The sequence below is a fragment of the Ranitomeya variabilis genome, chromosome 4 (genome assembly GCF_051348905.1).
Source record: "Ranitomeya variabilis isolate aRanVar5 chromosome 4, aRanVar5.hap1, whole genome shotgun sequence".
In the NCBI taxonomy this organism is placed as follows: Eukaryota; Metazoa; Chordata; class Amphibia; order Anura; family Dendrobatidae; genus Ranitomeya; species Ranitomeya variabilis.
In genome coordinates, this window is record NC_135235.1 from 774,226,675 (window position 1) to 774,247,760 (window position 21,086).

The 21,086-nt window shown below is 44.9% G+C and overlaps 2 protein-coding genes across 2 annotated transcripts in view; both read right to left on the reverse strand.

Moving 5' to 3' along the window:
• The window catches only part of LOC143766970 (uncharacterized), a 33,550-nt gene extending 12,751 nt beyond the window's left edge, over nucleotides 1-20,799 (reverse strand). Inside the window, exons 1-3 of the mRNA XM_077254995.1 lie at nucleotides 20,676-20,799; nucleotides 20,367-20,546; nucleotides 20,160-20,283 (exon numbers count right to left, since the gene is read on the reverse strand). Of these exons, the coding sequence (XP_077111110.1) occupies nucleotides 20,160-20,283; nucleotides 20,367-20,546; nucleotides 20,676-20,753 (382 nt within the window). The 5' untranslated portion in view covers nucleotides 20,754-20,799. The remainder of the gene's footprint in view (nucleotides 1-20,159; nucleotides 20,284-20,366; nucleotides 20,547-20,675) is intronic.
• Nucleotides 13,291-14,605, reverse strand: LOC143766971 (uncharacterized). The gene has a single exon (XM_077254996.1). The coding sequence runs from the start codon at nucleotides 14,476-14,478 to the stop codon at nucleotides 13,483-13,485; it is 996 nt and encodes a 331-aa protein (XP_077111111.1). The 5' UTR covers nucleotides 14,479-14,605; the 3' UTR covers nucleotides 13,291-13,482.
• Nucleotides 20,800-21,086: the final 287 nt, after the last annotated feature.

The window sequence follows — 21,086 nt, forward strand, 5'->3', positions numbered from 1 at the left end:
GGGAGACAAGGGGGCAGATTGGAGACAAGGGGGCAGATTGGAGACAAGGGGGCAGATTGGAGACAAGGGGGCAGAATGGAGACAAGGGGGCAGAATGGAGACAAGGGGGCAGAATGGAGACACGGAGCAGAATGGAGACAGGGGGCAGAATGGAGACAGGGGCAGAATGGGGACAAGGGGCAGAATAGAGACGCGGGGCAGAATGGAGACAAGGGGGCAGAATGGAGACGGACAGATTGGAGACAAGGGGCAGATTGGAGACATGGGGCAGAATGGAGACAAGGGGCAATAATGGAGACGGACAGATTGGAGATAAGGGGGAAGATTGGAGACATGGGGCAGAATGGAGACATAAGGCAGAATGGAGACAAGGGGGCAGAATGGAGACATGGGGCAGATTGGAGACAAGGGGCAGAATAGAGACAAGGGGCAGAATAGAGACAAGGGGCAGACGGGAGACAAAGGGCAGATGGGAGACAAGGGGCAGAATGGAGACAAGGGGGCAGATGGGAAACAAGGGGTGCAGGATTGGAGACAAGGGGGCAGATGGGGTGCAGGATTGGAAACATGGTGCAGGATGGAGATAGATGGGGCAGGCTCATGGGACAGAATGGCACATCACAAGGGGACAGAATAGGGGAACATATGGCTGGAGCCAGGAATGAGACACACACAGGGGCCATGATTGGGGATATTATTACCATAGGGGCTAATTAAGGGATTTTATTACTGCAGTGATGTATTTATTTTATTTTTTGAGGATACGGTTTTAAATGGGGGAGCGGTCCTGTTACTTTGCAGAGCGAAACTGTCGCTTTTTTTCTTCATCTGTTGTAGTTTAGAATTTGGGAAAAAATAAGTAATGTGTTCTGCAAGCGGTGCACTAGATAACTGTTATTTCCTGCAGAAACGAGCCCTGGCTGGATGAAGTGACAGTGGTCTGTGCTGGATGAAGATTAAAAGCAAAGATGAAGGACTTCACCTAGAGATGTCACTGCTTAGTCAGTGTGTTACCTGTACACTGATGCTATACACTGTATACTATATACAGCGGTCCTGTGTACAATGTCACCAGTGATTACTGTATTACCTTTATATTATACACTATATACAGAGCTCCTGTGTATAATGTCACCGGTGACCACTGTATTACCTGTACACAGACACTGCATACTAAGTACAGATCTCCTGTGACTACTGGCACTTATGGTGATATTAGTATTGTTTTTTTATTACTGATCAGTATTGTAGTATTTAGTCACTATGTGGTGGTAATATGTTGTCTGGCCATAGTGTGGCGGTATTTGTTCTTTGTATGTGCTATTATTTGGTCACTATGTAGTGGTAATATGTGGTCTGGCCATGGTGTGGTGGTATTTGTTCCTTGTATGTGCTATTATTTGGTCACTATGTGGTGGTAATATGTGGTCTGGTCATGGTGTGGTGGTGTTTGTTCCCTGTATGTGGTATTATTGGTGATCTTATGGTGGTAATATGTGATCTGGACATGGTGTGGTGGTATTTGTTCCTTGTATATGCTATTATGTGGTCACTATGTGGTGGTAATATGGTGTCTGGTCATGGTGCGGTGGTATTTGTCCCCTTTATGTGGTATTGGTCATTTTAAAAATTGAAAAATAAATAAAAATATACCTAAATTTTATTGGATATTTTAACCCCTTCCCGACCCATGACGCCACGTAGGCGTCATGAAAACCCGTGCCAATCCGACCCATGTGGCGTCATGGAATGATCGCGTCCCTGCAGATCGGGTGAAGGGGTTAACTCCCATTTTACCCGATCTGCAGAGACAGGGGGAGTGGTGCTTCAGCCCAGGGGGGGTGGCTTCACCCCCCCGTGGCTACGATCGCTCTGATTGGCTGTTGAAAGTGAAACTGCCAATCAGAGCGATTTGTAATATTTCACCTAAAAAACTGGTGAAATATTACAATCCAGCCATGGCCGATGCTGCAATATCATCGGCCATGGCTGGAAAACCTGAAGTGACCCCCCCCACACCCACCGATCGCCCCCCCAGTCCTCCGTTATGGGGTCCGGTCCCCTCCGTCCGCCTGCCGGCTCCCCCGTCCTGCTGTCCGCTCCCCCCTGTGGTCCGATAACCCCCCCTGTGCTCCAATCCACCCCCCCACCACCCCTTCATACTTACCGATCCTCCCCGTGTCCGTACGTCTCCTCGCTGGGCACCGCCATCTTCCAAAATGGCGGGCGTATGCTCAGTACGCCCGCCGAATCTGCCAGCCGGCAGATTCCTTACAAGTACATTTTGATCGCTGTGGTAGGTTCTATCACAGCGATCAAAATAAAAAATAATAATAAATAAACCCCCCCCTTTATCACCCCCATAGATAGGGACAATAATAAAAGAAAGAAAATATTTTTTTTTTTCTTTTTCCACTAGGGTTAGGGTTAGAACCAGGGTTAGGGTTAGGGTTACAGGTAGGGTTAGGGTTAGGGGTAGGGTTAGGGTTATGGCATGTGCGGATTTGGCCGCGGATCCGCAGCGGATTGACCGCGGATCCGCAGCGGATTGGCCGCTGCGAATTCGTAGCAGTTTTCCATCAGGTTTACAGTACCGTGTACACCTATGGAAAACCAAATCCGCTGTGCCCATGGTGCGGAAAATTCCATGCAGAAACGCTGCGTTGTATTTTCCACAGCATGTCAATTCTTTGTGCGGATTCCGCAGCGTTTTACACCTGTTCCTCAATAGGAATCCGCAGGTGAAATCCGCACAAAAAAACACTGGAAATCTGCTGTAAATCCGCAGGTAAAACGCAGTGCCTTTTACTTGCAAATTTTTCAAAAGTCGTGCGGAAAAATCTCACACGAATCCGCTACGTGGGCACATACCCTTAGGGTTAGGGTTGGAATTAGGGCTAGGGTTGGAAATAGGGTTAAGATTAGGCTTGTGGTTAGGGTTACGGATAGGGTTAGGGGTGTGTTGGGGTTACAGTTGTGGTTAGGGTTGGGATTAGGGTTAGGGTTGGAATTAGGGTTACGGGTGTGTTGGGGTTAGGGTTGTGGTTAGGGGTGTGTTGGGGTTAGGGTTGGGATTAGGGTTATGGCTACAGTTGGGATTAGGATTAAGGGTGTGTTGCGGTTAGTGTTGAAGTTAGAAATGAGGGGTTTCCACTGTTTAGGCACATCAGGGGTCTCCAAACGCAACATGGCGCCACCATTGATTCCAGCCAATCTTGCATTCAAAAAGTCAAATGGTGCTCCCTCCCTTCCAAGCCCCGACGTGTGCCCAAACAGTGGTTTACCCCCACATTTGGGGTACCAGCGTACTCAGGACAAACTGGGCAACAACTGTTGGGGTCCAATTTCTCCTGTTACCCTTGCAAAAATAAAAAATTACTTGCTAAGACATAATTTTTGAGGAAAGAACAATTATTTTTTATTTTCACGGCTCTGCGTTGTAAACTTCTGTGAAGCACTTGGGGGTTGAACATGCTCATCACACATCTAGATAAGTTCCTTGGGGGGTCTAGTTTCCAAAATGGGGTCACTTGTGGGGTGTTTCTACTGTTTAGGCACATCAGGGGCTCTGCAAATGCAACGTGACGCCCGCAGACCATTCCATCAAAGTCTGCATTCCAAAACGTCACTACTTCCCTTCCGAGCCCCGGCATGTGCCCAAACAGTGGTTTACCCCCACATATGGGGTATCAGCGTACTCAGGAGAAACTGGACAACATATTTTGGGGTCCAATTTCTCCTGTTACCCTTGGGAAAATAAAAAATTGTGGGATAAAAAATCATTTTTGAGAAAAGAAAAATTATTTTTTATTTTCACGGCTCTGCGTTATAAACTTCTGTGAAGCACCTGGGGGTTATAAGTGCTCACTATGCATCTAGATAAGTTCCTTGGGGGGTCTAGTTTCCAAAATGGGGTCACTTGTAGGGGATCTCCAATGTTTAGGCACACAGGGGCTCTCCAAACGCGACATGGTGTCCGCTAACGATTGGAGCTAATTTTCCATTCAAAAAGTCAAATGGCACGCCTCCCCTTCCGAGCCTTGCTGTGCACCCAAACAGTGGTTTACCCACACATATGAGGTATCAACGTACTCAGCAGAAATTGCCCAACAAATTTTAGGATCCATTTTATCCTGTTGCCCATGTGAAAATGAAAAAATTGAGGCTAAAAGAAATTTTGTGTGAAAAAAAAGTACTTTTTCATTTTTACGGATCAATTTGTGAAGCACCTGAGAGTTTAAAGTGCTCACTATGCTTCTAGATAAGTTCCTTGGGGGGTCTAGTTTCCAAAATGGGGTCACTTGTGGGAGCGCTCCAATGTTTAGGCACACAGGGGCTCTCCAAACGTGACATGGTGTCTGCTAGCGATGGAGATAATTTTTCATTCAAAAAGTCAAATGGCGCTCCTTCCCTTCCGAGCCTTACCATGTGCCCAAACAGTGGTTTACCCCCACATATGAGGTATCAGCGTACTCAGGACAAATTAGACAACATCGTTCGTGGTCCAGTTTCTCCTTTTACCCTTGGGAAAATAAAAAAATTGTTGCTAAAAGATCATTTTTGTGACTAAAAAGTTAAATGTTCATTTTTTCCTTCCATGTTGCTTCTGCTGCTGTGAAACACCTGAAGGGTTAATAAACTTCTTGAATGTGGTTTTGAGCACCTTGAGGGGTGCAGTTTTTAGAATGGTGTCACTTTTGGGTATTTTCAGCCATATAGAACCCTCAAACTGACTTCAAATGTGAGGTGGTCCCTAAAAAAAATGGTTTTGTAAATTTTGTTGTAAAAATGAGAAATCACTGGTCAAATTTTAACCCTTATAACTTCCTAGCAAAAAAAAAATTTGTTTCCAAAATTGTGCTGATGTAAAGTAGACATGTGGGAAATGTTATTTATTAACTATTTTGTGTCACATAACTCTCTGGTTTAACAGAATAAAAATTCAAAATGTGAAAATTGCGAAATTTTCAAAATTTTCGCCAAATTTCCGTTTTTTTCACAAAAAAACTCAGAAATTATCGACCTAAATTTACCACTAACATGAAGCCCAATATGTTACGAAAAAACAATCTCAGAATCCCTAGGATCCGTTGAAGCGTTCCTGAGTTATTACCTCATAAAGGGACACTGGTCAGAATTGCAAAAAACGGCAAGGTCATTAAGGCCAAAATAGGCTGGGTCATGAAATGTTTAATAGAGGACGCTGAATCAGAACTCTTTAAACATCCATCTTACATATACATATGATGTCAGGAAGGTTAACTTTTTGGACATTAGTTTTGAGGTTGACCATGCTGGACATATCGTAAACCGACATCTGTGAACGCACTCATTTATGCGTCCTCTGCTCACAATCCTTCCACAATTAGGGTGTCCCGGTCAGACAGTTCCTTAGGATGAGGCGAATCTGTTCATCTGATGCCAAATTTGAAAAACGGGCCTCTGATTTAAAATCCCGGTTTGCTGCATGTGGTTATTCTAACCGGTGCATCAGGCAGGGATATCAGAGAGCGAGGGCAACTCCACGGGGCGATCTTTTGAAACCTTCCAGAGCTTGACCAAGTATAGTGAAACACTGACCTATAAGGTTTATATCTACGTTGAACAATGAATGGGAGGATATGAGGCAGATCCTTAAAAAAACATTGGCCTATTTTGAGTACTGAACCCTCCCTGGGAGTAACTCTTGGCGATTATCCCTCTATGACTGCAAGGAGATCGAAAAATCTCGAAAGACCTCCTAGTGAGTAGTCATTATATTCCTACTTCTAACCATCCATTTGGCTCCAGAGGTCCAACACTTGGTTCCATACCATGCGGTCGCTGTCTTGCCTGCACAAATGTCCTACGTTGTACCACGTTTAGCTCTTCCGATGGTAAGAAACAATTTAATATCAGACATCGGATATCGTGCAGTAGCACGGATGTCATCTATTATGCGACTTGCGGGTGTTCTAAAATCTACATAGGACTTACATCGAGAGAATTGAGAGTACGTGTGCGTGAGCAAGTGCAGGACATTTGTGCGGCCAAGACAGCGACCGATATTACCCTCCTCAAAACGATCCCACGTCATTTTAGACAGCACCATAATAGTGAACCATCTTCGTTCAGGGTGAGAGGGATTGATATCATCCATTTAGGGATCGGGGGGTGATTATTAAAAAAAACTCTGGCCCAAGTAGAAGCCAAATGGATTGTGTTATTGGATACCGTGACCCCTAGGGGTCTAAATGAGTCATTGTCATTTGCATCCTTTTTATGATTTATTGTAATATGGGATTAACCCCTAATGTGTTTCCGCTCTCCTGGGATTCCTATTATGTGTTCCCAATTATGGTGGTTGTTGTTTTTATTTTAGTTATATTTTAATTGTTTTTAATATATATATATTTTTATTTTGCTTATAATCTTTGCAGCGGGACTTATTTTGTGGTCCACTTTACATCTACTATGGACGTTGGAAGTATGGACTCATCTTTTATCTGATCACCTATTCAAGTGGCTGATGACGCTATCAACAATCGCATAACTATATATATGAGACTTATGTATTTCTAATTATAATACTTTCCATCTACTTATTGTTAGGGCTAGCAGAATGCACCAAATAATTAAATAGATAGAATAAGGTGCGTTCGCAGCCCGGGGTCCACCGTACAGAGATGGAACCTGCTGCTAAGTAATGACGGACTATATGGCGGTACAATGAGGATACACACATGGGTTAACTTCACCCTGTATGAAGAAAGCGAACCCTTTTACGTCACAGGGTCGCGGTACCGCACAGAGAGCACAAGCAAGGAATCACAACTCACATGTGCCCCCCCAACATGTGAGTGTGAGCCATGTCGAGCACCGACCGACGATAGGGTTGGGGCACTACCAGTTGTTCCACCACCTCATCCCGGATTTTATCAACCCTGTACAGTAACTCCTGGTTGATCATCATCCGGGGAAACTCCATTTCTGCACCAGGTTGTTGTGCCAGCCCATTCCCCTCAATTACTCTTTCCCTTGCCCTGGTCAGAGTGGGATCCTGGAGCTGGGCAGTCCCGAACTTACCAGGTGACACCTCCAGCTCAGGAATTGGTGGATTCTCCTCCACTTCTCCTGCCAATACCTCTAGGGGAAACCTGTCGGGATTACACACGGTCCCTATGGTGGCGACCCCTACGGCAGGTATCCCTGACTCGGGATCTTTGGGTTCTGCACCCGGAATGATTTTTACCCTGAGAGGGTTAACTTTGGTCTCCCAGAGGGAACAGAACAGGGGCAAGTCTCTACCCATCACAGTCCCATACAGAAGAGTCTTTACCACTCCCACCACATGTTTTATGTCTACTCATGGGGTGGAGAACGTGACCTCCGCAGTCGGGTACTCTCAGAGGTCCCCATGTATGCACACTACCCCATCTTCCGTCCATTAGGACTGTCCCCAGAAACCAGGGACCCATGTACCAGGGTCACCAAGCTCTGAGTCCAAGAGAGCATCCGTCTGGTACCCGTTAACGAGTACTCTGCACAGCTGAGGTTCGGTACCGGCAGGGTCTGTAGTGGCAATGCAGACTGGCTGGGCATACATAGACACCCGGCGGGTATACCCGCAGTCCATGGGTTCTGTTTTAGGGGGCAATTGGCAACCACATGTCCAGGTTGTTGGCATCGCCAACACGTAATGACTGTGGCACGAGGTAACCTTGGGGCCAGTTTAGGGGACACAGGTCTGTGGTCACTCTCTTTCCGAGACCTCCCCTCAGCACGGGCTCGGTCCAGTTTTGTCCCAGTGGAGGGTCATGGACTTTTCTCAGACCCCTGAGCTGGCGGAGCCTTACGTGACAGCCGAAGCAGAGCAGTGTCCCGTATAAAGTCCTGGGTGGCCTTATATCGCTCTATTAGACCTACAACCTGGTCTAGGGTACCCGGATCCCCTTGACCCACCCAACGTTGTATGGCTGCTGGCAGAGCCCTCACCAGTCGGTCGACCACCACTGTTATGATCTGGTGGCCTAGGAGCAGCATGAGACGTACTCTGGAGAAGGTGGTACCTGTACTGACCGCAGACCCTGAACTTAACACCGCAACTAGAAGTAGCTGTGGGATGTACCTGACACTCCCTAGACACCTCGACACAGCCGGAGGACTAAATACCCCTAAAGATAGAAATGGAAAACTAACTTGCCTCAGAGAAAATCCCAAAAGGATAGACAGCCCCCCACAAATATTGACTGTGAGAGGAGAGGGAAATAACATACACAGACTGAAATCAGGATTTAGCAAAGGAGGCACCTCTAACTAACCCGAGACTGGGCAGGCTGGGTTTCCACAAAAGTCCAAGAAAACACCCGTTGGGCTCTCATGTAAGTATTAACCCCTTAATGACAGCCAATACGTCTTTTAACTGACCTGAGATGTAAGAGAATAGCATCACCATACAGGTGACAATCCTGCAGCTGTTGGTTGTGCACTATAGCTGACAACTTGCTGCATCAGCCACGATCAGTATTTGCACCTTCCAAATCTGTTTAACCCCTTAGATGCTGTTGTCAATAGTGACTACATCATTATAAATGGTTACCAGAGTGTGGGGGCTTCTCTTTATCCAAACTGGTGCCCTCAGATCATGATTTTGTGGTCCTGATGTTTGCCATGGTAATTCACGACCAAATAGCGGCCTTACAGTCTGACAGCTCTAATAATCTAATAATCTGTTCAGAAGTTAAATGCATTTAGGTGGTAAAAATACACATTTTCATATCTGTCATACCACGTTGCATTAATTCCTGTAAAGCACCTGAAGGGTTAATAAACTACCTGACAGCAGTTTTCAATATGTCAGGGAATGCTGTTTTTAAAATTGTATCACCTTTGGGGGTTTCCCAATATATGGGACCCCTAAAGTCACTTCAAACATGGATAAGTCCCTAAAAAAAATAAATTTTGTAAATTTCCTTGAAAAAATGAAAAATTGGTGCTACATTTTAAACCTCCTAAAATGCTAACAAAATAAAATAACATTTTACAAATGGTGCTGATGTAAAGCCGACATGTGGGAAATGTTATTTATTAATGGTTTGCTGTGGTATGACCATCTGGATTAAAGGGATAATCATTCAAACTTAGAAAATTGCTAATTTTTTAACATTTTTCTCAGATTTTTGAGATTTTTTATGAATAAACACAAAACATATTGACCTAAATTTACAATTATTATAAAGTGTAAAGTGTCACGAAAAAACAATCTCAAAATCACTGGGATATGTTGAAGCATTGCAGAGTTATTACCACATAAAGTGACACTGGACAGATTTCAAAAATTTGGCTCAGTCACTAAGGGGTTAACCCCCTGTCGGGCAAGGATCTCACCTTTTAGCTTGGAAATCCTGGGCATCCTCCCGACTGAGGTCAAAGTAGGCCTTTAGCGCATCACCCCTCAGGAACGGAGCCACAACTTCAGCCCACTGTGCTGCTGGCAGATTCTCCCGCTCTGCGGTGCGCTCGTAGACGGTGAGAAAAGCTTCCACGTCATCTTCCGGACTCAATTTCCTCAAGGCGGAGCGGACCTTGTCTCGGGCATCGCGACGTTCTGGGGTCGGTGCTGGAGGTGCTTTGCTTAAAATGAGCGCGTTCAGCACCTTCCATGACATCACGGCTTCTGATTGGTCGCGTGCCGCTCATGTGACCGCCACGCGACCAATCACAAGCCGTGACGTAATTCTCAGGTCCTAAATTCCTAATTCTAGGAATTTAGGACCTGAGAATTACGTCACGGCTTGTGATTGGTCGCGTGGCGGTCACATGGGCGGCCGCGACCAATCACAAGCCGTGACGTCATCTAAGGCCCTTCACGTGCTCATTCTTAAGAAGGAAGGCTGCCGGAAAGAAGCAGGGGCGTCCGAGGGTGAGTATATACCTAATAGGAATATACTCACCCTCGGCTTCTTTCCGGCAGCCTTCCTTCCTAAGAATGAGCGCGTTCAGGGCCTTAGATGACGTCACGGCTTGTGATTGGTCGCGGCCGCACATGTGACCGCCACGCGACCAATCACAAGCCGTGACGTAATTCTCAGGTCCTAAATTCCTAGAATTAGGAATTTAGGACCTGAGAATTACGTCACGGCTTGTGATTGGTCGTGTGGCGGTCACATGAGCGGCACGCGACCAATCAGAAGCCGTGACGTCATGCAAGGTGCTGAACGCGCTCATTTTAAGCAAAGAAGGCTGCCGGTTACCAGTGGTGATGTCCAGGGGCCTCCGGAGAGGTGAGTATATCAATATTTTTTATTTTAATTCTTTATTTTACACAGTAATATGGATCCCAGGGCCTGAAGAAGAGTTTCCTCTCCTTCAGACCCTGGGAACCATACACTGGGAACTTCCGATTCCCGATACCACAAAAGTATCGGATCTCGGTATCGGAATTCCGATACAGCAAATATCGGCCGATACCCGATACTTGCGGTATCGGAATGCTCAACACTAATTATAATTGCCAGACCTGAAATAACAAGCACTTTTCACCTATTGTGTCCCCCCATTTCCTTGTAGATTGTAAGCTTGCGAGCAGGGACCTCACTCCTAATGTCACTGTTTAAATTGTCTTAACTTGTACTGAATTTGTCTGTACATATCCCCGCTTAATTGTAAAGTGCTGCTGAATATGTTGGCACTATATAAATAAAGATTATTATTATTATAAGATCTGGGCTGGAGGAATCGGACCGGCCCCACTACCTTCCTGCAGTCCGTTTCAAAAATAAAAGCCCATACCGGGTTTTCCTGAATAATTTCTGGGTCAAATAACTTGATCCAGTTCACACTCACTTTTATTCTTCCCTGTGTGTCTCACAGGCAAACCTGCTGTGTGCAGAGGGCACGCCAGCGGATCTAATATGCTTCTAAGCACATCCTGGGGGATACATAGCGACCCTCGCATATGACACCGGTCACTGCCTTACAGAGGGGAGAGTAATACAAGAAAAGAGGAACCCGATTAGGACCCCCTCACTTCCAGGACTTACTGGGGCAGCGCTGAGTTCTGCAGAAGCAGTGCCAGAGGCGGAAGCACCCTCCATAGTGTAGGGGATAAGCCTTACCTGAGGGTGTCTTCTGGCAGGTTTACATAAGAATAAACCCTGCCCACTGCACCACAATCATTCCCCCTCTCCCTCCCTGGGTCCAGAGCAGGCGTCCACTGACTTTCACGTACTTTGTACGCCGTTCGGAGGTCCAGATGCGGAAGAGGGCCAAAACCTGGAAGTACATGCGTTCCAGCGGTGGAACGCAAGACCCAGGAGTGACACATGCCCTTTGATGACATCACTTCCGGGTCACAGAACAGCGCGCGCGTGCGAGAGGAAGACCAGAGATCTCAGGGAGGTCTCTGGCATGGGGGTCCTCGTCCCGTTTTACCCTCACGGGGGTGCAGGAGGGCCAGGGGAGGGTCCCAGAATCCACACGAGGGGAGACAGGAGCAGAATGGAGGAGGGAAGCAGAGCCCCGACCACCACTGCCCAGCTCTACAAATACCAGGTAACTGCAGTCGCCGGCCACGCAGCATACCAGAACCTCTCCGTGCCCCATAGGGGACAGGACAGACACTGGCAATTGGATGGAGGGAGGGTCTTTTAACCTCTCTGTGCTTCCTGTCCCCCATTAGAGCGTGGAGACAACATCCTATGCTGTCGTGGAAGGTGACTAGAGAAAAACGCATTACACTCGTCTGACTCTCCTGCATCAAAATCGGACTGATTTTAAAATCGCGTGTGACTCCAGCCTGAGTGTTTATATGTCACCTCACCCTATATACTAAGATGTGGGGTATATATGTTTTCTATTAGTCACCTTCTAACTAACCTTCAGGGGGTGAATTATGGATTTAGTTTTACATTTGGAATTGATAAAGTTTAGTTTTATCCTTTTGTCAGCAAACATGAGGAATGACAAGAGACAACCCTTCTAAGAAGATCCAATTTTGGAATAAAGAAGTGCACAATGGCGTTTACCACTCAGAAATAGATTGTTGATAAATCTCAGATGCAGCTGGTGAAAGTGACAGGCTCCGTGCCAGTTCCTGTAAAACATTTGGGGCTAATTAACAAGATACCAGTTCACCGCGCTATGCTGAGATAATAGAGAGAGAAAAATAATACTCACTCTGTGATTGTGTTAATATGGAGCATATATCAGGAAACTCATAAGAAAGAAATCCTTTTGGTGGTCACTGCCAATAATAAATAGTATAGATCATATACGGAAATGGATAGAATTACCAGTAGTACTGCTGGCTAAACAATGTTCAGTACTTACTACTTGGTGCGAATGTCCATGAGAGACTTCTTGAACCTGGTACTGGGTTCTAGCGTCAGGGTTTCTGCTAGTAGTGAAATACTCGCATAGAGTTAAATGCTAGTTATAGAATTGCAATTATAATGCGCTTACTTGTAGAGCCTAATTCCTTGCGTGGGCCGGCTGGGTGCTGCTGCTAAGCGTGGTGGTGCTTGCTGGCAGTGACAGTGCAGTCTGAGGACGCGCTGACTCCTTGCGTGCTCCGGCCGCAAGCAGCGCCAATGGTTGCGGCGTGGAAAAAAACTTCTGTGACGTCACGTAGAAGCAGGACGGGTGCGCGATAGACTCAATCCTACGCCTGTAACTCTATGCGAGTATTTCTCTAATCACCGCTATCTTATATCATTTATTTAGTGCTTGCTATCAGCGTTTCCACTAGTTGGGCTGTCATCACCTACAATTATTACACGCTGCCTCTGCCGGTATCTTATATCGCAGTAAGGTCTTATGGGCTCATACTAATCTTACACATATAGGCACAGGTTATTCGAGCACTCAGCTGCACGAGCGATTTCCTCTAATTACGCTCTCATTTACCTAGTGCTTTCTATCAGTATCTCACTGGTTGGACTGCCTTCACCTTCAAGTGTCAATTGCTGCCTCTGCCTATACCGCAGTAAGTCTCAAATACTCAGAGGGTCGTATTTAGGTATAAGGAACACATCCATTAATCCTATAACATATTGTTATTCCCTGAAGTACTAAATACGCACAATTAAAGCACACTACTAGCAGAACCCCTTGACGCTAGAACCCAGTACCAGGGTCAAGAAGTCTCTCATGGACATTCGCACCAAGTAGTAAGCACTGAACATTTTTTTAGCCAGCAGTACTACTGGTGATTCTATCCATTTCCGTATATGATCTATACTATTTTTTATTGGCAGTGACCACCAAAAGGATTTCATTCTTATGAGTTTCCTGATATATGCTCCATATTAACACAATCACAGAGTGAGTATTATTTTTTTTCTTTCTATTATCACAGCATAGCGCGGTGAATTGGGATCTCGTTTATAAGATCCAATTTTGGTTAAAACAATTTCAACATTCTGAATATAAAAAAGGCATCTTGCCTATGTGACATCTCTGATGTTTATTAACAGTTGATTTCCAAATAAAATATTTCCCACATTAAGAAAATGAAAAAGGCTTCTGTCCTGTGTGAGTTCTCTGGTGACTAACAAGATGAGCTTTCTTGTTAAAACATTTCCCACATTCGAAACAGGAAAAAGCCTTCTCCCCTGTATGGGTTCTCTGGTGCCTAGCAAGAACCGATTTCTGTGTAAAACATTTCCCACATTCTGAACAGGAAAAAGGCTTTTCCCCTGTGTGGGTTCTCTGGTGTCTAGCAAGAACCGATTTCTGTTTAAAGCATTTCCCACACTCTGAACAGGAAAAAGGCTTTTCCCCTGCGTGAGCCCTCTGGTGGCTATCAAGAGACGATTTCCATATAAAACATTTCCCACATTCTGAACAGGAAAAAGGCTTCTCCCCTGTGTGAGCCCTCTGGTGGATATTAAAAGACGATTTCCATATAAAACATTTCCCACATTCTGAACAGGAAAAAGGCTTCTCCCCTGTGTGAGCTTTCTGGTGGATATCAAGAACCGATTTCCGATTAAAACATTTCCCACATTCTGAACAGGAGAAAGGCTTCTCCCCTGTGTGAGTTCTCTGGTGGATATCAAGAAGTGATTTCTGATTAAAACATTTCTCACAATCTGAACAGGAAAAAGGCTTCTCCCCTGTATGAGTTCTATGGTGAGTATCAAAATGTGATTTGTGGTTAAAACATTTCCCACATTCTGAACATGAAAATGACGTCTTTGCTTTAGGAGCAGTTTGTGTTTTAATGCCTCTTTTGTAACTTTGATTTTCTTTAGCAGTCGATAATGAATCAGAAGATGAGACCTGTTTCATAGGATCAGATGATAGATCTTTGCTGTGAATGGATGATGATATATCTGGAGTAATGGCATTCACTTCAGTTGTATCTTGTAGGATCTCAAGATCATCAGATTTATAAATAGAAGATGTCAGCTGTCCCTCTGATCTCCTGGTACAGTCATCTGCTAAGATAAACAATTTTTTTAACAAAATATCCTTGAGTTTTATATTATTGAACATTTCTACTTAAACTGTCCATAAAAATGGAAAGTTATGTAAAAAACTAATCATTTACCAAGACAATGACAGTTCACAGTCTAATAGAAAACCTTACAGGATGAACCAGTAGTGTGTGGTGGTCAACTGTCTGTTCATTCTGCCTCCCAAATATCGAATAAAAAGAAACCAATCAATGTTATGTAGGCGAAAATAAAGTAAATATGTATGAGCAGGCACCGCCTCAAAATAAATCGGGATTACCTAATGCATATCAATAGTAAACATAGCAACAAGCAAGGAAAGTATATGCACACAAAACAGGGATCACTGAAAAATAAACAATTCTTTATTATAGAACACATACAATTTAAAAACACTTAAAACAGTCCACAACATGGACTGAAAAAAATCAAGATTCAAAATAAGGAGTATAATACTCGAGAACCCGTTAGCCTAATAAATGACAGTCCGCGTATCAAGCAATACCCCTGGAATAAAGGCCATCAATGTGTAACACCAACCAGAGGAATATGCCCCATTTACCATATATAGATGCTGACAGCACAATAGCTGCACCATGCCACAGTGAGAGCAAAGCAATCTATACAATGTCAGCACCAAAGTGTGCATAGACACTTCAGGTGTCGATACGCGTGGGTCCATGGACCCGTTTAGCAGAACTCACCAGAGTCCTTTGCACTACCCATAGCCAGTCACGTGTGCTATCACATGACCGTGATGTCACGTAAGGTCCTGCACTGCCAGTGAACCGAACGGCTATTTTCTACAGCGCGCATTTACTCCACACTGACAGGAATAAGTGCCGGCTCTGGTGAGTTCTGCCGCCGGCCGGGGCAGTGCTTACTACCCGCACTCTCATCGTGAATACATCGGCTTTCAAGAACACCGATCTAATACCCAGATTCGCTGCATGGGGAATTACTGAAAAGCTGAGGGACGGAGGAGCTAACTGAGCCACAAGAGGTAAAGAATTCTTAGCGACACCGAAAATTCTCCTCTAAGAAATCCCCCTGAAGGTTTAAGGTTCTTAGTATGTTCTAATATAAATGTATTTGTATATTATTGAAAGACACTCCATAATATAACCGTATTCCTTAGCATATATCTGTTTCCAACCAGATCCTATCTGCTGAAAATTCAGTGGTCGCTTTTGGAAGATTTTACTGTGTATCATAAGGTAAATTTTAATATAGGACGTGAAATATCCATAATAAAGAATTGTTTATTTTTTTAGTGATCCCTGTTTTGTGTGCATATACATTCCTTGCTTGTTGCTATGTAGGCGAAAATAATATCAATTCTCATCTCACAAAAACAAGTCCCCACTCAGGTCCATCATCTGTCAGTGGAAAAACAGAGGTTCCCACACTATTAGTGGCTCAAAGGCTGTTGAAAAGCAACAGGATTTCCATAAACCGATTGAGCAAAATCCGCTCTCACTTCTGAGTCTTGCAGTGTGTGCAAACAACATTTAGGATCCCTGTATTTATCAATATTATAGTGAGAAGAATCCACTCAATCTGCGGTGTGTGTCTCCTGGAGCACAATCTGGGCACTATGTGCTGGGTAATAAAATGGCAAATGTGTAATTTTCACTCTCCAACATCCACTGCGTGTTCATTTCCGAAAAGTGGAGTCAAAATAGTCACTCCTATACATTCTAACCCTGAGTGAAATAATTTATAAAATGGAATCACTTTATGGGGATTTCGACTATTCTGGTTTTCTGCCATTTAGTCATATTAGGGCTTCTGTATATCGTGTGTCCAATCTCATCTGGGATCTGTTCCTGCTGTCCAGCTGGAGTCATCTGCTCCCTACTTCAGCCAATTGGAAAGTACCACACCCCACTAAAGCTCAAAGCATGAACCACAACAGGAGGAAAAAAAGGGAGGAAAAAACCTCCACTGTTCTAGAAAAACACCACAAAAAACAGACAAAGGTGCTTACCTGTCTATGCCTCAAATCATGGTGCAGCAGGCCCAAGTAAAGAAGGAGACTGCACAGGTGCGGTAATACAAAATGAGACAGCCAGCCTACAATCAGGGATTGGCCGCTTGGCTCATCAGTGCAAATAAATAATCGGCAGCAGTGTTCACACAGAGTATGCACAGCAACTGGATCATGGCCTATTAGTAACACCCTGTGGTTTTGTAAGATGTGGCCTCTGTTCACACAGGACGCATTACAGTTAGAATTGGGCAGCCCGCCACAGGGAGTTACTAATAGGCCATGATCCAGTTGCTGTGCATACTCTGTGTGAACACTGCTGCAGATTATTTATTTGCACTGGTGTGCCACACCTGTGTAGTCGCCATCTTTACTTGGGCCAAGTGCACCGTCTGTTTGTCTGTCTGTCTGTTTCTCTGTCACGGAAATCGCGCGTCACTGATTGATCGTGGCTGGCTGGGTGCGACCTATCAGTGACAGGCACAGTCCGGCCACAAATTGGCCCCTCCCTAATCCCCTCCAGTCAGTGCCCCCTCCATACTCCCCTCCAGTCAGCTGCCATTACCCCTGTAAGTGTGACCAACTTTTTACTATTGATGCTGCCTATGCAGCATCAATAGTAAAAACATATGATGTTAAAATATTACATTATATTAATTATAATAGTATTATATTCTCACCTTCCGGCGTCCGCGGCAGCCTTTCCCGCTCCTCGCGACGCTCCAGTCCCAAGAATGCATTGCGGCAACGACCCCAGATCACGAGACCGCTACATCATAGCGGGTTATTGCCGCAAAGGCATTACTGGGAACAGAGGGTATCCCGTAACACTGATTGGTCGCGGTAGGCTGGGCGCGACTAATCAGCGATTTGAACCACGCTTCGCTGATTGGTCGCGAGCGGCCGGGCGTGACCAATCAGCGACATTGGGGCTTTATATTCTGCGTGGGCTGTGTTATATACTACGTGGCTGTGCTATATACTACGTGGCTGTGCTATATACTACGTGGGCTGTGTTATATACTACGTGGGCTGTGTTATATACTACGTGGGCTGTCAAGACTCTTTCGCCCGGGCACTCAAAAACCTGGAGCTGGCACTGGCTTCACTAATTGGTCGCCCCCGTCCGGCAGCGAACAATCAGCAACGGACGCAGTCCGGCCACAAATTCGAGCGGGATTTCAACCACGCTTTGATAATTGGTCACGCCCGGCCAGCCGAATCCTGTGTATTCATTGCATTATTCTGATATCTTCATAAATAAACTACATACATATTCTAGAATACCCGATGCGTTAGAATCGGGCCACCATCTAGTCAGTAATAAATGAGGAGCTAGTGGTGAAACCACTCTGGGGTAATTAGAGCACGGGGCTCGGTGACTTCACAATCTAAACTATCGGAAGCTCCAAGATTTTCTGTCAGATGAGTTTCAAGAAGAAATATTACACATTTATAGAGAACTGTGTATAATAGTGCAGAGCGGAGATGTCTTATAGGGAACCTGTCAGCAGGATTGTGCTCAGTGACTACAGACACTGTCAGGTCGGTGCCGTTATACTGATTACACCGATACCTGGTGATGAAATCCGTCTTGTGGTTGTTGTTTAGTCTGTGTTTGTAGTTTTCAGTTCAGGAGATTCTCGTGCTCTGGGGCGGGGCTGTGGGTGGGGCTTTATGTGGTGCTATGGGCGGGGCTGTGGGCGGGGCTTTATGTGGTGCTCTGGGATGGGGCTGTGGGCGGGGCTTTATGTGGTGCTCTGATTACATATTCATCTGTATTGGCCTATGACAGGTCGCTGATCCCTCACTGACCTGCCCCCATTTTTACATAATGCATATAATAGTGTTGATATTATTGTTGATAGTGACTATAATATTGTGGATATTGTGAGGCTTAGAAAAAAAATGACATCCAGCAAAATGTTACATACGATGGCGGAGCCTGCGCAGTCTATAAGTAAGAGATAGATGCTACTGGACAGGCGCCGCTGGTGTCATTTTGATGGATGTAATTATTTTTTTAAGCCTCATAATAAAACTACAAATACAGATTACACAACAACCACAAGACGGATTTCATCACCAGGTATCAGTGTAATCAGTATAACGGCTCCGACCTGACAGTGTCTGTAGTCACTGAGCACAATCCTGCTGACAGGTTCACTTTAAATTTGGATCTTAGGCATTTGGAAGAGGCGATGGAGAGGTTTTTTTAAGACTATCAGGGAGTTACAGACTCATAAGTGAGGCAGGCCGATCCCACCACAATCAAACTTTGGTACAGAATGAACAGGTGAAAAAAGACATTTTTTTATTCTATGTTACATCCCCAACAACAACGTATCTATGACGGGAGAACTCCAACAGTAAACCAGAGCTGCATTCATTTATGGTGGACCATTGGAGCTACTATGAGTCCTGACCAGAAGATTACAGAAAATAATATTGCTCCCCATTTCAGGAGAGATTGTGCAGTAATCTGAATTTCTTAGGATCAAAAACAATGTAATTTATGAGGTGGAGTGAATCCATAAAACCAGGGCTGGAGCCAACACATCTCCTGCAGGCGGGAATAAATGTATATTACAGCCATCAGCCGCGCACAGCTCAGAGATATATCATGGCACCGGTGTGATGGGTTTATGTAGATTATCACAATCCTCCTGGAAGTTAGTCGGTTTTAATACAAATCGAAAAGTCCGGATAAAGGGAAACTCTGTTATTGTCCAGAAATTCACACTTGGCCTCACTGCACATTTAATGTTGTCCATCATAAAAGTGAAGTTTGGCCAGAAAGACGGGACCTGGTCTTGTAGGGACCATATGATCACATTCAGCAGCACAGAAGGGAGAGAAGGGAGATTCCTCCGATAAGATCTCAGGGTTCTAGGAAGCCAACAGCATCATTACCCTCCGCTTTCTCTTACAGGCCCATCAGAATATTTTTCTTCAAGTGATTTTCTATCTTGTCAGCACATTCTACGTACGCTGTCATTTGGCTTTATAGTTCACAGATCTGGGCAGGTAACATCGTCTCCTAAACCCAGGGGGTAGGTGGATCTACCAGGTTGTAAGTTCTATAGAAAAGGGCTCTCAATGCCCAAAGTTACTAGAACAGTTTTGGGTGGAGGAGAATGTTGTGGTCTAGAGGCAAATGGTGATCATGCTAATACGGCTGGAGTACACCACCGATAAAGCAGCCACAGCCGGTGATGAGAAGAATCTGTGACTTCTCTGCATTTAGTGGTTATTACTCACCTGGGTAGTCATATGTGGGAATCTCCTCTTTACACCGCTCATCCCCCCTCACATATGTCTCTGTAGTATCAATGTGGGTCAGATCTTCACCCTGAAACAAATATTGTAAAAGTCACCGACAGATGGAGAAGTCCCATCTATGATCAGCTCTAATCCTGCCATCTCCACCGTTCTCATTACACAAGTATAAAACATATAACACTGGTGGATAAAACAAGACTGAGCACAAGACCTTCACCGGCGTCTACACATCATAGGGGAGATCTCCTGACACCTTCTCTCCATCTACCTGATGGTCCTGAGGAGCATTGGGATCTTCTTGGTTACAGTCCTGTGGAAGAAGAGGATGGGGACATCTCTCTGGTGTTGTCCTCTTACTGGATAGATCTGGAGGAAACACATACAGGGAGTGAATTCATTCTTTACATACAGATAATTATAGGCCGTGTGTATTTAGTCCTGTCTATTACCTGGAGATGTGAGGGGCTGGGGAACCTCCATTATGACGTCCTTGTACAGATCTCTGTGTCCTTCTAAATATTCCCACTCCTCCATGGAGAAATAGACAGCGACATCCTGACACCTTATAGGAACCTGACACATACAATGATACCATCATCCCCCCGATCCCATCATAGTGTTACTGTATAATGTCCCAGCATTCCCAGCAGTGTCACCTCTCCAGTCAGCAGCTCAATCATCTTGTAGGTGAGTTCTAGGATCTTCTGGTCATTGATGTCCTCATGGATCAGGGGGTGAGGTGGAGGCCCCGTGATTGGGCTCAGGGGTCTTCCCCATCCCTCAGACACAGGGTCCTGACAGCGATCACTAGAGGTCTTCTTCACCACTGTGTAATCCTGGTAATGGAGAGACACATTAATAAATCTCACTACAGACATTTCCAGAGTCCTCACCTCTCCAGTTCTGTCCATCTGTTATTCCCATAGATAAGAATGATGTAATGTGACGTCATCAGAATCTCTCACCTCTCCAGTAAGCCGGAAGAGGATCTCTAGGGTGAGGTGTAATATCCTCTCCGCCATCTTGTCTCTGTCCATATCCATCTTTGATGGGTAAATCAGGTAAATTCTCTTTTGTAGAAGATCTTCACTGAGAGGATCCGATATTGTAGAGACCTGAATGAGAAGATGAGCCGATGTAACACCATAAGAATCCTGTGTAATAATACAATTACTGGAGATAATAAGGGAAACATATGAGGAGATTTATTACTTTACAGGATTTAGTTTCCCTCTTTACATCTACTAATAAATCCTATATATTTACGCCACAGACAACAAGCAGTTTCCTCCTCGGAGTCGGCAGCTGAATACGTTTCTCATAAACTCATCTTCCATAACGCTAATTCTCATCTCATTTACCGACCCTGGAATCGG

Excerpts from the sequence above, each read along its gene's own strand:
- LOC143766971 (XM_077254996.1), bottom strand. The coding sequence starts at position 14,478 with ATGTTCAATAATATAAAACTCAAGGATATTTTGTTAAAAAAATTGTTT.